At 40.4% G+C, this 17,502-nt stretch overlaps 1 protein-coding gene across 1 annotated transcript; it reads right to left on the bottom strand.

The window, feature by feature from the left end:
- Positions 1-695: 695 nt before the first annotated feature.
- On the bottom strand, positions 696-15,843 carry FAM20B (FAM20B glycosaminoglycan xylosylkinase; the record flags this gene model as incomplete). The annotated part of the gene is made up of 7 exons (XM_082483305.1): positions 696-927; positions 2,698-2,757; positions 5,102-5,293; positions 8,317-8,488; positions 10,671-10,780; positions 13,031-13,117; positions 15,467-15,843. 7 exons carry the CDS (start codon positions 15,841-15,843, stop codon positions 696-698), a joined length of 1,230 nt encoding a protein of 409 aa, XP_082339431.1.
- Positions 15,844-17,502: the final 1,659 nt, after the last annotated feature.

Here is a 17,502-nt window from a genome sequence, read left to right as displayed (position 1 = left end):
CTCCAACCGTGTGGATAAATCTTTGATAGGACTTCAGTGAAAACACTGAAGCATTATCACATGGGGCAAACCCCTTCCCAGCCTTTTACTGAGGAAAAGACAACTGAGCAGCAGAGGTCCCCCCCCTCCCACCCCTAATGGCATTCAGAAGAACATCCCACCCCCGAGGGGTGGCACAACTCTTCAGTCTAATAATTATTTTATTCACCACTTCCTCTTTCTCTAAAGAAGCAGTAAAATGCCTAACCAGCTCACAGCTGATTATGTACAACCCTGAATCAGACAAAAACTCGCAAGAGTATATGCGGGGAAGAGAAGGGGAGAGTATGGTACTGTTTGTCTCCATCTGTCCCCTCTAGATCCAGTCCACAAATTAGTGTCTGTATTCCACATACTTCCACCAACACCAAGAGCCATTTTTATCCAGTGCAATGTCCACTGCCGGCAATGGACACACCACAATGGCCAGGATGCCATTACGGGTACTGAGCCGTCCAAGGCTCCAACTTCCCACCTCTCATTGCTGTCAGCCCAAGATAAAAGCCAGTGTCACCTCTGTTTCTCTGGCTCAGAAGCTTTCCTGTTCATTGCAGTCCATCTTGGCCACAGCCTTTCCGAACTGATTGTGCTGTTTTTCTATCACTTTTTTGTTTGTTTGTTTTTAAAAAAGGAGTTTCATCTGTGTTCCACTACAATTACAAATGAGACAGAGTCATCCTGTCTTCCACCAGCACAACATCTGGCCCAAACTGGTCTGTGCATTGCTTCACTGTAGCCAGAATGCTGAGAAGCCGCTGGTCTAGGGCATCCAGATGAGGGTCAGAAAGCACTGGTGAGATGGGGTCATGCGACATAGCAGTTTTTAAGGCAGACTTCAGTACCCCATTCTTCAGGTAATTAAGTCTGTTCCAGGTAGAAACCCGGATGCTGCAAAAGAAAGAAACAAACATGTCACCATACCACTGTCTAGCTGAAGTCCCATCAGCAATACCAAAGCCAACCTCTTGAAGGAACCTGTTATATCAAGAACGGAGTCTTATTACAAAAGTGGGTTTGAGATGGTAGGGTCCAGCTATAACTGCATTATATGCAATATCTAAGTAGTGAAACTTGAAAATTGAAGAAGAAGAAAGAATCTAATGTGATGTAATTCTTGTGTTATACAGGCACACTTTCGACTGCTAGCAAGGAAGTTCTTCAGTCCTGAGGCCTCCCAAACACAATTTGAAAAGGAAAGAAAAGGAAAGAAAATTAACAGCCTGGCTGTGAATTCAAACACAAAACTCATGTCACCTCAGGAAGAGCATCACTGACCAACAATTAATCACAAAGGACAAAAGTCAGTTGACTGAACTTCCAAGAAAGTGAACACAGGAGTGATCTTTCTGCCACATTGGCCATTGAACTTGTTTGTATCTGCCCATCTGAAAACTGTCTTGTTCTGTGAAGTCTCTTGGGATTCCGCCCCAAACTTTTGTGTTTTAGCACCCCTGGTCTAAACTCTTGGCCCTTGATGACCTCTAAAGAAACAATCAATATAAGAAAGTGTTGTAACAAACCTGTAGTTAAAAAAATTACGCATATGAATTCTCATATGGCATTTGCCTGGCATCAGAAAGAAAGGATATCTGAAAAGCAGGAAACTGCGAAGTCTCTTACACAGATGAACTTCTCTTATGGTTGCATTTGGGAGAATCTAGATGACAAACACTCCAAAAGATCCTCATAAAGCAGGAAATTAAATATGCATTTAAAATTAATGTAGGAAAACTAAAGAGTTTGAAAATCATTTAGTATAACTGTTCTCCATATGGATTTGAAAAGAATCTGGCAGGATGTAGGCCAGGTGTACTGTAGCATGCATAGAGCCTTGCTTAGCGCAAGCAGGGGGTGAGAGATCAGGCTTTCTGCAGGGTTCCCAGCTTTCACGGGCCCTGAGGAATTCAGGAAACAGAACCTTTCAAGGACAGGCTCAAGGAACTCTCAACTAAATACTTAATTTGGAAGGCTTAAAGGAGTTGATGTTATCTTGAAGTAACAGAGGCAGGAAACTGATATATCAGTATTTTTCTTCCTTGAACATTTATCTGTTTGTTAATGAGAAGTAGCAATGGTGTGGTGAGAGAACGGCCACAGAAAACAGAAATCTACAAGTCACCGCCTCTAAAAATAAAACAAACAAAAACACAGCTCACAAGGCCAAAGCAGAAACAAAATCCTGCAAAACCCCTACAAACTTCACTTTGAAAGGAACACCCTGAGCAGTGCTGCAGTCTTGTTTAGAAGAACATTTGGAAACGAAGGTAGTTAAGTTGCCAGGCACGTTGAGTCCTTAGCTTGTCAGAGAGAACTCAAACTGTGATGTGAACTTTTATTCGGCAGGAGCTGGATGCAGACAGCTGCAGATGCAAAGTACCTGTCACACTGACTAAGGATTGATTTGAACCAGTGACCTGGAGGTGAAACTACTTCCTACAGTCTACCATCTGATTTACTACCTTAATGAAAATGTATTTTTCAGCTTCTTGAGCAGTGACAATACATCAAAAAAATATAGTACCTCAAAAAAGTAAAGCACTATGTACCCAAGCAAACATTTTCAGTTTACCAGAAGGCTTCAAACTTTAAAATTATATTGCAAACCTAAGGACAGCAATTGCACAAGTAAAGTGAACAGCATCCCTGCATTTCACTTACATGCAGCACTGATAAAGAGGAGCTAAGATACTTCTTTCATCCAGGGCAGGATTTCCAAAGCTGAAAAGCAAAATCAAAACCAAGTGAATCAGCTGAACTCCTAATGTTGTTCTCAACATCAACAAATTTGTAAAGAATTCAAAAAAAATCAATACTAGGCAATTTCATGCTCCAACAGCTGAAATCATTTAAATTGAAATATAAACAAGTTATGACCTAAATTAAAATATAAACAGGTTATGACCAATTACAGCTATAACTCTCAAGAGCATCAGCTAATGTACCGGATAAACAGAAGCAACACCAGCATACCTAGTTCTTTATCAGACCAAGGCACCTCAGAAAGAAACTTCAGAGGAGTTTAGAACTTGAGCTCATCTTGTGAAGCTAGGAAAAGGAATAATTGGTATTCTGGACACAGAGAGCAGGAGCTTTGCCTGTCTGACACAGCTGGACACGGAACGAACGAAATAGCAGCCACATGCTGTTTTAGATGGCCAAGCTTAGATCAATAGTTCAACAAACAAGGTGATCAACTTTAACATTTCACAATCACGCTTTCTAAGGGAGGCTTGCCAAAGGGATTTCATAGCACCTCAAGCTTCACCTAAACACATGCTTTTTTAATAGTTTCACTCCCCCTCATAATTCTGTTTTCAACAAAGAACTTTCCCCTCAATAAAGATACTTAGTCTAGCAGTTTGGCATTACTCTGCTCAAATAATTCTGTTATTAGTAGCTTTAAAACTGGAATAAGCTCCTCAGGGAAGTGGTCACGGCACCAAAGAGTGTCTGGACAATGCCCTTAGTCATATGGTTTAGTTTTAGGTAGTCCTGGGAAGAGCAGGAAGTTGGACTCAATGATCCTTATGGGTCCCTTCCATCTTAAGATAGTCTAAGATTCCATGAAAAAATTGTCCCCCTACCCCTTATCTCAAAGGAGCCAAAAGAACTTTACTTAAGCTTTCAGGAATACAATTTACTTCTGGGCCTGCAAAGCCCCACCAGAAATGTTTTCATAACATTATAAGCACATAACATAATGAAATGTCTGACATGACCTTCAACTGTCATATTCACTTCCAGTGACTAATACATTAATTTCCTTCCAGCACATGGCCAGAGAACTATAGAAAGAATTTTTTTGCCAAATTCACCTAAAGCAGTCTGAAAGCAGCAATAATTAAGCAGTCCCAAGGTGGAATGCATCCTGCTGACATAACTGAAGAAGTGTTACTGAACAGACTGATGCATAAAGACAAAATACTCAACTCAGCCACTGCAGACAAATGAAGGAAGGAAGGGAGGGAGGAAGGGGAGGGAGGGAGGGAGGGAGGAAGGGAGGAATCCACTATACAAAAGGCAAATGGGGAAAGAAACTCCAAGCCTTTCAAGGATCTGTCTAGATCAGAGGTCTCAACTTCTGTGTACACATCATGTAAGTGGTATGCAAAGCCACTGCAGAGCAGAGCCTGGCACAGGAACCGCCAGAGGTAACCACCAAAAGCTGCTCCATCTGCAGAAGGGGAAGCTCACTGTCACTGCAGATGGTAGTGCCCATCAGAAAAAAAACCCAGGAGCCTCTGGACTAAATCATGAGAAAGTGGAATTGGTTATCTTTGTTTTTAAGAAAAATTAAGCAACTTTTTATGATTTAAACAAGGCTGTATCTTCAATAGGGTTTTTAACTTAAAACCAGCCAATGTACAAAAACTATAGCAAAGACAGATCAACTCACATTTTAAACACATATGCGTAAGAGTAAAGGTTGGCCTCAAGAAGGACTTCTCATCAGTTCCTCTCAGTTATCACATGCTTCATTTTTGTTTCGATAATAGTTAATGCCCACACTCAGGACATCATCGTATTTTGCTCTCAGTATCGGTTCTGTCTCCATTTTAAACTTTTAACCTTTTAAAGCCAGAGCAGACAGATCCAGAAGGCAGAGAATGCCAAATTATTCAGAGACATGTTTTGAAAAGATCTACTTTTACTATGGCACTCACTAATACTCCCAGGTAAATAATAATCAGTAAGTTTTTAATCTTCCATTAATTAAAAGCATAAAAAGGAGGGGCTTCTCTGGTGACAGAAGGAGAGACACAAACAAACCTTTGAAAGTTGCTTGGGGGAAAAAAGGTCATACTGTGCTAATTTGGGTGTTTCTGTAGTTTGAGTAAGACTTTGCCCAAAGCAGTGATAGTATCTAGAGCACAGAGTAAGCATCACACCCTAATATTTGGTGAGTAATTTCTGAGAAGAAAGCAAGCTTTGGATTTTTAGCACAAAAGGTATTAATGAAAAAATTACTGAGAGAAAGAAAAAACAGAGAGATGCAGAGCAGACAAAATGTGTGCCTGTGTGCTTGCCACTGCCTGGCCACCAGGAATTCCCATACCATCACCTTTTGGCATTATCCAGGAGGATGAGCATACTGGCTCCTTCATCATCCTGGAAACTCTCATAATGATGCCGGTCAGCATTCCCAATCAAATAGTCAAAGATGGCGGTGTCAATGATATCAAGGAGACGAGGGCCCGAGTCATACGGTGAAGTCTTCTTCACAGCATCACAATAGCTTTCGTCGTACTCCCACCTGCAGGCCATCAAGAGAAGCGAAATCAAATCTTCAAGGAGTGCACACCAATGGTATTTATAGCTGTCCCTTTATTCACTTATGAGCGCGTAAAGGTGAGCACAACGGTCAAGGCTATATAAAGAAGAAAGAGCTAGACAGAAGTGTTTTAATAAAAGACTAAATCCTGTATTAACACCTTAGCATATGGAGCAAGCTATAGTTTCAGTGCAAGGTTACACATCTTCTTTCTACAGAAAACAAGGTCAGAGTTTGCTTCCTCACTGCTCACAATTCAGAAGTGGTTGGGCTGCCTAACGGCAAGATTACCATAGTAAATTGCCTCCCTTAACTTCCTAACTAAGGACTTCAAGTACTGTGTCTATTCCTATTGTCTTGATCTGTTTCCATCAGTCTTGCTTTCCAGTGATCCTCTTCATTTTTTCTTTCTAATACAAATAACCTCATCGTGGTTACTAATGACCTCGTCTGTCCTGAGAATGGCTTCATATGTGTTCATTCTCCTTCACTCACAGTTGTGTCTTTCATCCCCACCTTCCTTTTGGAGTCTCTCACCTCTTCACTGGCAAGATTTCAAGCTTCCCCTTTCTCTCCCCCCCTTCTACACATAACCTCGGCATGTACTTGCGGTCTTATAACAGGGGTGACACGTCTCTATTCCCTAAAGCTAGGATTTTAAATTTTCTTATTTTCTTCTTTACAGTTTTCAAAGCTATGCAACACCACCACCAAACCGCCAAATCTCTGGTGTATATCCTTTCCATCTGTCAACCTAAATAACAAGTACATCTATAACATCTTCCATGTAAGGACTGAAACAATCCTTCACAAAATAGCAGTTAAGTTGGAAATGCCTTAAACCATCTGTGAATTGGAAACAGAAATGGAGGCAACACAAGCTGGAGAGACTCGCTGACATGCTCAAAATTGCACAGAGTCATAAAAGCAGGGAGAAAAACGGAATTTAACTACTAGAACTGCCACATACCCCACCTGATCTTCTACAGTTCTGGAGCCTAAGCTCCCAAGAATCCATCTTTCCTCCAGTTATCCAAATCAGAGTGGGCAAAAATTTATCTTCTGAGTGTTTTTGTTGACATGTCACACACACTCCTCAAATGCTCTCTGTAGTTCCCTCTTTTGCATCAAGGTCCAACTCACATCCCAACTTACAGCACAAACCCACACAGCAAAAATCTCAGAACGTACTCCTCCTTGTACTGGACACATTTATTTTATGCTACATCCCTCTCTCCCTCGAGTGTTCCTCTGTCCTCTCATTTAACTTTAGATCAGTACTTAATTTCCTTGCAACAATTTTTTTCAGATATGGTATGCTCCCTCGTCTCATTTTCCATTCAGTTTTTCAAGAGAAACCTTTCTCCAAAATTTATTTCTGATCATTTATATTGTATTAGCATAGGACTTTGAAGGTCAGGGATTTTATCTATTACATATCCATTAAAAATTATGTACACTAATGTGACTATAGGAATTATGTTCAAAAGGTCATCTCAGGACAGAGTAGAAGCAGCTAAATCTGGAAAAAAAATTTCTAAGGTTATTTTTCCATAATTACCAGACAAAGAAAAAGGGAGAGCATGACATCTAGAACGTTTAATTCTCCTAATGCTCTCAAAGTGAAAAGTGCAACATGACAAGGTACAAAACAACAGAACCATGCAATCCCATCTGAACAAGGCAAGAGCTAGTAAGTTTAAAATACAGCGAATATCAAATGAACATAGGTATCAGGGTAAACTCCTGTGTAAGCAGGCAGTTTATGATGAAAAACAATCTCTCAAAAAAAGAAACACCTCCAAGAAATTCAGTCAATTCATTACTACAATTTACCACATACTAAATACAGCTGATTTTGACCTATTGAAAAGGAGATAACATCTGCGGCTCAAAAGTCAAATTGTACTCTAAAACAATTCAATGAAGCCTTTGGATGAGATTCTTTCTGAACAATCACGTCATTGGAAATCAATGGATATTTTAGATCAAGGACTAAAAAGTCCATTCCATTCACTTGCTCAGGACACAGATTTGGGAAAATCTACTAAAATCAAAACCATCTGCTCTAGTCATGGCAAAAACATCTCCAACCCAAATACTCGGACACGTTACATCTACTGTACAAGATTGCTAGATCCCATGTTTGTCCTTCTCCGAAAGCATTCTTTAGCTGCTGAGCATGGTCACCAAATACTGATGCTATTCAAAGCAAAGAACTTTTCAGTGCCTACCTACCTAAGCTAAACCAGCTCCACAGCTCTTGGACCAGACTATGAGTATCATGAAATCAGGTCTGGCAGAAAACAACACAGTGCCACCATATTTTAGTGGGCCATAGAGAGGCACAGTGTCAAAAGAAGGTCTAGTGGCACAAGAGAGGAGTCTTGGTTTGCCCAGGGCCAAGAATTTCAGAGCTTGGAGTACAGGGAATTCTGTTCCGGGCAAAAAATCACAGAATCACAGAATCATCAGAGTTGGAAGGGACCTCTAGAGATCATCTAGTCCAACTCTCCTGCTAAAGCAGGATTGCCTAGAGCACATTACTCAGGACTGCATCCAGGCGGGTCTTGAAAATCTCCAGGGAAGGGGACTCCACAACCTCCCTGGGCAGCCTGTTCCAGTGCTCTGTCACCCTCACCGTAAAGAACTGTTTCCGTGTATTTGAACGGAACTTCCTGTGTTCTAACTTGTGCCCATTGCCCCTCGTCCTGTCACATGGAACCAATGAAAAGAGCCTGGCTCCATCCTCCTTCAACCCACCCTTTAGAAAAAGTAGGAAAAGGACAGCACTTAGTATTGTGGAAAACAATGAAGAATTCTTTCTTGCTTATTTTAATTTAAATCTCATCCTAGACTTCTTGACTTCTAGTGCTGTATCAAGAAAGCTGTCGACAATACTCTAGGTTTCAAGAATACTTGCTCCTTAATTAGCCACTGTATTGCAAGGGTACTTCTAGTACAAATTATAACACATAAAGAATAACCCTATCATGTTCTCATACCTGGCAAGTTTGCCTTCACGGTAAGTCCTACCCCATGGGTGCCGGTGCTTCTGAAGAGGCCAGACATCTGGCAGCCACAGAGTAACTGACCCCTCCATGATGTCCCCGTCTGCACAAGCTGGTTCTGTTTCCCTACAATAGTAGCACTTCCCGTAGAAGCAAGTGTTATTACCTTAAAAAAAAAAAAAAAAAAAAAGAGGTATCAAAAAAGTAGAACTTAATTCAAGGGATGCCAACTGAAACTGAGAAGCATATTGTTGCAGCAAAGCCTTCCCTGCACTTGACCTCATGCTTCCTATTTCTGAAAGGGAGAGGCTCAAAAGAGCATCTAAACCTTCATCTGTTCATTCAAAGCAACACTGAAGACTAATATTCAAAGGAGAGAGTAATTATATTTTCTGATGTTTTTATCACACCGAGACTTAATACAACATTGCACTATCAAGTTTTTGTGATCCCTTCAGGGTCCTAAGGACTAGGACTTTGCAACCTTAGCACTGCTTGATTTTTAAATTTCACAATTCATGTGTCAGATTTTCCACTTTTTTGAAAAAGTTGATGAAAGAGACACGTGAAAGAAGACTAAGCAGAATTCAAATTGATTTGCAGCCCTGAGACCTGCCACACATCTCAGTTATGTGAGCTGACTCAGCAGGGGAAATATAAGTTGTCATTCTGATATGACCTAGGAGTGCGGATCTGTCAAAAGTTTCATGAGCATCTTCTGACAGGAGAGGAACAATGAAACCCTGCAGTCTTTAGTCCATTAAAGCCTATGTAGCCTGTAGCATAGTGTAATCTACACATCTTAGATTAACATTTTTAGCTTAACTTTTCCTAACCTGCCTTCACTTGACTCTTGCCAAGTCAATTCCAGTTCGATACTCAAGAGACGTTGTTCCAAAATATTCAACTATATCTCACTTTGTGATTCTACTTATTCCCTGTCCTTTGCAGCCAACGTCCTCCCCAAACCAGGCCCAGTTCACTGAGAGACATGTTTTTCACTTTCCATCCTTACACCATGGGCCAAAACCCCACATCACAATTCCTCAGCCAGCCAGCACTCCTTTGCAGTCTTCCATCCGGACCCAGCTCTTGTGCTGCTAGTATCCCAGTCAGACAACTTCAGGACATCAGATGGATGATAATTTACAGCATAAGAGCTTGCAGGAGACTAGATCTCTTATTTGTATGGAAAGCCCTGCAAGTCTCTCTTCCTATCCATGGCCTGCAGCAGGTCTAGCAAGAGACAGAATTCTTTGAGATTCTAGCTGCAACTCCAGCAAATCTCCACTGAGTATGTGTGAATTATCTTTTCTTCAAAACGTAAGAAACTTGGTCAAATTTGGGTGCACAAGAGATCACAATCTTCTCCCCAGATCCACCCATTTCTTTGGTTCATGCTTTGCAGAACCGGCAGTTCCAAGGAACCTAAAAAAAGCAATGAAAATTTCTGGATCCATACTTTTCAAGTCACCGTTTTTGCTAGAAAACTGCTTAGTTATCTTGGCCGAAATTAGAAAAAGTAAAGTCTGCCTGAGGCAGACACCCAATCTGAATACAAGAAGAGTTTGGCAAGACAGAGCTACTCTCATCTGAAAGTTACACCTTGTAACTGAAAGTGTTAGGCAAAATTAGTAGGTGAGACTACCAACAGTGCTTGTAATAGAAATATACACAGGCATATATATTTATCAGCTGTAATGATCAATCATCTCTAGTCTTCTTATTTAAAAAAAGAGTAATAATTGGATATTTTATGAAAAGCCTGAAGGAGTTGAGACTGCGGCATAAGTAATTTCTTGGTGCTTAAGGGCCACCTGGTAGGAGTTCACATTAATAATTCCCATTAAGTGCCCTTCACTACATTATTCCTGTAAACAACATACGGAAGTTCTGACACATTCAGTTATGAATGCTCAGCAGACTCCAACGTAGCACAAACAACACCTAACACCAACTCACACATCGGTTCTATAAATCATCCCAAATCACCACTGTGTTCACATTAAATAAAATTCTATTTTTTTCCTTTCAGGTTTAATCATAGACTTTTCTAACCACCGCTAACAGCAGAGAGAAAATTCTTACTCAGAAAAATCTCATCTGTAACATCAGCATGAGGGAACACAGGAAAGTTGCAGAGGGAAAAACTACTTGGAGAGAATAAAGTCCTCCTCCCCTACCAAATGGGGTTATACAAGCGTTACGATCTCTCTTGGCACAGAAAGAGACTTATCAGCTTCCTGTATCATAGTTAACTGTTCTATAACTGTGTCAGATTCCCATGGCTCTTTTTCTCATTAAACGTTTTTCTTTACTGGATTGCACAATCCATGGAATCCACTTACCCACAGTCATGAAGGTACCCAGAAGCTGCTCTGTGGCAACCGGTTTGATCTCTGTACGTAGATTCACAAACCTGCCAACCACCAATGGAGCTCGTCGGAAACCTAGAATTCTGATTTGGGGTGAAAAAACATGACATGAGAAAAACCATGACACAAGAATTTGCAGCATAGGCAGCAGATCTAAAACCAAACCAAACCACAGCCTCTGTGCCATAGTCTGAAATTGAGATGACTGAGACCAAAGAATAAAGTTGGAACCCTGCAGCAATCTCCTCTCTTCTCCAAGGCAAAGTAAAGAAACTAATTTTTCTTAAGTGCCTGGATGTTAAACTTGCTTTATAGGCCACCAGTGACACTCCTTTATTAGAGCATTTGCAGCAGAGCAACTCAGGATGCACCATGCTCCAACTCTCAGAAATCAGACCTCATAGCAGAAATATCCATCATCTGTCTTGTGTACAGGCTGAAGCAGTAACGATATGGCCTTTAGGCTGGTCACCTGGAAAGATCGTTTATAATTTGTGGGAATCGGTATCTATTAAAATGTTATGTTTAAGCCAAATTCAATTATACTTGAAAGTAAACAATCTAGGAGTTATTTTGCTTGGCATGAGTGGCAAGAAGGGAAGAGAGAATGGCAGAACAAAACTAAATGCCTGAAGTGTCTGGAAAAGAGAGGTGGAAAGAATAATCATAAAACTTGCAGTCACGAGATCCAGACTCTACTCCCATGTCTGCCACAGTCTTTGCTCTGTCACCACGAATGAAAAAGTGCTTACAGGAAGAGCACAAACGTCAGTACAATGTCAGCCCCAACTCTCTTAATGTACTTTTGATGCCCTTTTGGTAGTCTTTGCATCTCAGAAAAAGAGACTGAAAAGGTACTGTCCCTTCTGCAAAAGGGACAATCTACATTCCAGAGAGACTGGAAGAGTCACTCTAACAGTATTTTTTTTAGATATTCAATGAGTAAATCCCCCTCCATAATTATAAAATACCTCTAAGAAAGGGCAACACAAAATGTCTGCCTGAACAAATCATGTATGCATAAAGACAAAATTCATAGCCACTACAGAGAGTTATGTACAGCTTGAGAAAATGCAGGTGTTCCAAGTAAATAAACACAGAGCTTAGATCTGGAAAACCCGTACCTATATTTTCAAACCCACAGAGAGAAGAGAAAGGCAAAACAAACAAGCACAAAACCACAACCAAATAGACAGCAAGTAAGAGCTAAGAAAGAGGGGTTCAGACATTGGAAAGAGGCTTTGAATTGTTGCTTTACAATGTTTGATCACTGCTTTTTCAGGGAAACTGAAGTCTGTATGTTTCTTGAAAGCACAAATGGATAACAGACCTCTGGCTACATCATCTTTCTTTGGTCTTAAAATACCCTGATTTTGGCCCACCACCTCAAGATTGTAACAGCAGTGATAGGTATTACACAACCAGTTATCACCAAACCTTCCTAGAATTACAGACTTCCATTGCCTGTACAATGAGTTCCACAGATGAATTAGGACTAACAAATGTATCTTTTACCACCTATGAATTCAGTCACAGTGATGAGCCTCTTATGCACTGAGAAACCTCAGTTTAAGTTCAACTATTCTATTCTATTTGTCCCTCCTTATTCCCCTTCCCAAGATTTTAAGTCTCTCCATGTAAGTTTTCACATCTTTAATTATCTTCAGAAATCTTCTCCAAAGTGCCAACCTAGTCCCCTTATAATGAGCAGACCAAGAATGCGCACATTTATTCTAGATGAAACTACACCTTTAACACATATTTTAGAACTACTGACATTCAGTGTTTGGTATTTTCTACACCATACTTTGTATGTCTTGTAACTTTGTTTTTCTTCTGGTAATTGCACCCCCAGCTCAGGTCCACAAAACCACCCAGGTACTCCTGAATACAATAAATATACAAATAGCCATTTTTGCTCTAGGATGCACCGATTCATATTTAGTCTAGACTAAATTGTTAGACTAGACATTAGACTTAACTTTTTAGCATACTGGACATTAATTTAACACATACATTCAGCATTTCAGACTCTGCCACGGGATTTGGTAAAGCTCTTTCTTCCATATAATATGAAATACCAATTGTTTCAATGCTCATTCTCCTTTTTAGATTTCTCAAACAAATCCTAAATGTTAGAATCTTGCACAGATCTTCAAAATGAAGTTTCACAAAAAAGCTAATAATTTTTATTTTTGGCTTCAATGTGATACATTGGCAGGTTTAGAAATAGCTCACATCTGAGGCGTATTCTTCAATGGGCCCCTTTTTCCCCAACCCTCAAAAAGTGTTTACCAGAGACAATAGAACCAGGTAACCCAGTAGTCCCATACCTATCCAAGTGAAAGGCTGCCACTTCTGCGTTGTGTCTGTCATAGCCAGCATATGGTTCTCCTTCCACTACATAATCCCTGGCATATCTGTAATTGAAATAAGTCAAATAAAGTGATTCATGCAGGATTCACATCAACTCTGCTGTTCAGAGCAACAAGTGCAATAACAGTGCTATGTTAAACAGACTGGGTCACTTTCAAAATGATTGCCAATGGTAGAGAGAAAAATTATTAATGAGATTAAATAGCATACAGACTTCTGAAGTAGAAAGTAAGGAGGAAAGGTCAGTAATGTACAGTGGTCTCAATAGCTTGGGAAGCAGAGTTCGTTCAAACTAATGAGTTTTAATTCAACCATATGCCAAGTCACATCTAAGAACAAAGAGCACAGACACAGCTACAGAACAGGAGACTATTTATACTGGAAAGCAGCAACTCCACAAATGATTTTGGGGTTAAAATGGATTGTAGATTAACATGAAAATACAATCTGATATTGTGGAAGAAATACCAAACGCAATCTTTAGTAACTAGAAGATCAGCAAGCATGAATCTGAGGACAATACCGGATATAAAAAGACCCTTTATTCTGCTGGCGAAAAGACATAATGAACAGCAAGAAATAGAAGTTAGACACACATTACAACAACAATGGTATATTTTGGTGAAATGGTGGGCTTTTGCTCCCTTTTTTTTTTTTTAAATAGATGTTACTTAAACAGTCAAGACAAACACAAACTTCCAAGATTCATGACATTTGAATCAGGTCTAGATAGTGCCTAAGAAGCATGCTTCAGATGAGCATAAAATACCACAATTAGGCTGGATTTCAAGTAATTTTGAAACGAGACAGCTAACCCTCAGAACATGTCCTCACAGTCAGGTCTTTTGTATGTACTTATAGCAGGCTTTTGAAAACATGGTCACATTTTGAAAGCTGCAGAGCTAAAACTTATTGGAAAAACACAACCAACTTCTTGCTTCCATGCACAGCAGGCATCTAGTCCATTCTAGAGCAAAGGTGGCAAATCAAGAGAATTCATTCTTTTTCCCCAACCAGTAAGTCTTCTTAAAAGGGTTTTTAGTAGTAACTTTCACATACCTTTCAGGACAAAAGCTAGTTAAAGAAACTATCTTGCAATGACAGAACAAGACTCTACCTACAAGCCTACCTATTTACCAGTCACAAACAGAACATGGGTTTACCAGTATGGCTACTGCCATACTGTCTAGCACTCCTATAAACACTCCCAGCTGTACATATCCTTGATGGAGCATAGTCACTGTGTTTGCCTGCACAGACATTCCATTATGGGAACGTAATTTAATGCTTGGTGAAACGCTTTACAGCACTTACTTATACAGAAAGCACTATAGAAATGCCATGTCTTGTTACGGCATTTATTGGACAAGACACCTGTCACACCACCAAGACTTCTGTGTGAAGGGTTCACGCTATTTAATCACAATCCAGCCCACAGCGAAGCTCTAGCCAGACCTGTAGTTGACCATACAGAAACAGGCCTGTGAATTCAAGAAGTGGAGGGCAGATTTTTTCCTCATTCTCTAATAATTCATTAACATGACAGAAAAACTTCACGCTTGCTCAACCCAATAGCCTTTGCAGACAGACGTACTCATTCTGTGCTGACAACACTTTACATTTGCAGTGCACTCCATAAAACACACCTGCCTTAATTTTTTTCCATTTTTCTTTCCTTTTTTTTTTTTTTTTTCCATTTTCTTTCCTTTTCCCCGAAGGCAAACAGTTCAAAAAGCTTTACAGATGTGCACAAGACTCTTCATAAATGTTCAATCACGTTGAATTTCCCTGAGGTTCACTGTAAACAGAGGCCATACCAACGAAGTATCACTACTCACCCATTCTTACATTGGTCCTCCCGTATTCGCTATTTTGGCAGACAGGAAACTCAGGGGCTTTCACTGTGACCTACCATGCCTTTTTTACAGTCTTCATGCAGCTACACCAGACATCCAGATATACTTTTAAGACCACTGTCAACTTCCACTCCTTCCCTCTTCCTGCACTGCATTCTCTCATGGCAGTTTGACATGACCCTTACTCAGAAAAGAGTAGGCAGACTTGTCTCTGCACTGCCAGAACCTGCACTTCCACAAGATACTGCTTAGAAACATCAGGTTTAACCAACGTTCCCTCAGGGCTGAACACTGTGATTATTCTTTTAACCTAAAGACAGGCTGTTTGCATACCAAAGCTATGCAGCCTGAGAGATGTTGGTACAGCAACCTAACGTTATTAGAGGACCAGCAAGGTTCTGTACTGTCTGTCTCACAAATAACAGAACGGCCTTTCCATTTATGTATAAATTTGTAACTTAAACATTAATGCAACAACATGGAGATAAAAAAATACATAAAGCAGTTATTAGTTCAGTCACTGAAGGCAATATTTACCTCTTGGGTTTGAAGACAACCTTCTGTCCTCCTTCAAGTATGAGCAAAGCTTTCAGTTGGGTCCCTTTGTATCCCACATCAGCTTTTATGATTTTCTTTGTTGTCATGGCATGCATAACAGCCCCTAGCTCAGGTGTCTCCTCGGGATACACCTCCCGGGGCACCACCCATTGGGCTGCAATCTCCCAAGGGGACTGCAACGTATGGTCAAGCCGGGGGTCCAGTTCTACATGGAGGCTTGCCATCATACGGTGAAAGGCGCGCTGGTCCTCCCGGTTGGCAGCTGAGGTGTCCAAGTTGTCAATGAGGAAAACTTTTGTGAAAATGAAGATGACAAGGAGAATCGCCAACAGCACAACTCGCTGCTTTAGCTTCATGATGACCTTCAACCCTTCTCCCCTGACCCTTTCTTCCAAACGTTACAGGAAGTCTATTGGAGATCAGGGTGAGGAAGGGGATGTTAGTTAATGAATTTCAGTCATAACTTGCATTGTGAAAGAGGTATCACCACTGAAGCGTCTTCTGGTACCCCTAAAAATAAACAAACCACAAACTTACAAAACTGCATTCCTGCAGATCCCACCAAACTCAAAATCAAGTTTATTCTTGGAACATAAGTCTGCACTCATGTACACTTGTATGCTAAAGCCCAAATGTTTCTATTAAAACACATAAGGTTTGCTGTCTTCCTGTAGCCTTTCAGTGATCTGCACAAAAAGGGAAATTGCCTGATAGCATCTCTACACAGCTGAAATCATAACAGTTTCAATTACCATGGGCAAGACTTTTGCAAAGAACTGTAGTTTAAGTTGATGGCTCAAATTTCACAAACACTTTTCCATTAGTAAAAGAAACCATGACCTCTGTTTTTCTAAAGGTTTGTCCCTCAAGAGAAAGCTCCCAGGTAGATTTTCCAACATCTGACAACTGGTGAGAACAGCTGCACAGCCTAGTTTCCTGAAGGTACAAGACATAAGGACAGAATAGACTTAAATCTGTTTATCCACCCTCATTTGCTGCCACTATAATTTACACATCTTTTTTCCATTCTTAAAAAAAAACAAAAAAGAAAATAAAGAGAAAAAGAAAAGGGGGATATTGTTACTTCCTTGCGGTTAACTATGTCTCTTCTGCAGTCAACTGTAAAACCAATAACCACACAAAATATACAAAATATCTGTAATCTCAACATCAAATTAAAAAGAAAAAAAAACAAAACACCCAAACACTAATACTGCTTCTTCTCAGAAACCTCACCTACAATATGGTTAAAGCCACATCTCTGTTTCTATGTTTCGAATGGGCTGCAAGACATGTCTCACCCCTCAACAAGCCTTTGCCAGTACAGTGTTAGCATATAAGGACCACATAACACATAGTTGATCAACTGTATTTCAATTATGAGGACAGAAATCATCTTCAAAATATTAGTTGAATGTAGTCAAAAATCAAATGGAAATGGATACTAAGGTACATCTCTGAGGAACACTCCAAGCCAACAGAGGTTTCTCTCTGCGCAAGCTATGCTAACCATGAAAACTACAAATGGCACCCTGAGCTGTAGCAGGACTAATATAGAAAAGCCTTCTCATGTGATTTAACAATAAGCGTATAAGCCAGTCATTATTAATCATGTCACTGGAAAAACAAGCTGCACAGGCTAAGTTAATTTACCAGCAGCAACCAAAGGACAGCCAAACTATGACTTGCTTGCCAAACACAGATGACAGCCATCAGCGGCTGTGTGGACATCGTGCCCTGTCTGCAGAGGTCACGGAGGGTACAATGGTTCTGAGGGGCTTGAGCATATATATGAGGTGAGATACATCTCCATCAAAGATTAAGGCCGTGGCAAACAGCAGATGACTGTAAGGTGCATCCTTTGAGCAAGTCATCAGTGCAGAATCAGGTTTGGCACAGTCTAACAGTAATAGTATAAAAGCACATGCAAGCCCAAGACTTCACAGCACCTTAAATAAATTTATATTAGGCCTATAGCAAACCCACCCTACCTCCCAGCTATGTGGCCCTCCCAC

The sequence above is a fragment of the Vanellus vanellus genome (genome assembly GCF_965231255.1).
Source record: "Vanellus vanellus genome assembly, chromosome: 5".
Lineage (NCBI taxonomy): Eukaryota > Metazoa > Chordata > Aves > Charadriiformes > Charadriidae > Vanellus > Vanellus vanellus.
The sequence above is the reverse complement of the archived record's forward strand: the minus strand, read 5'-3'. Positions and strand labels throughout refer to the sequence as shown.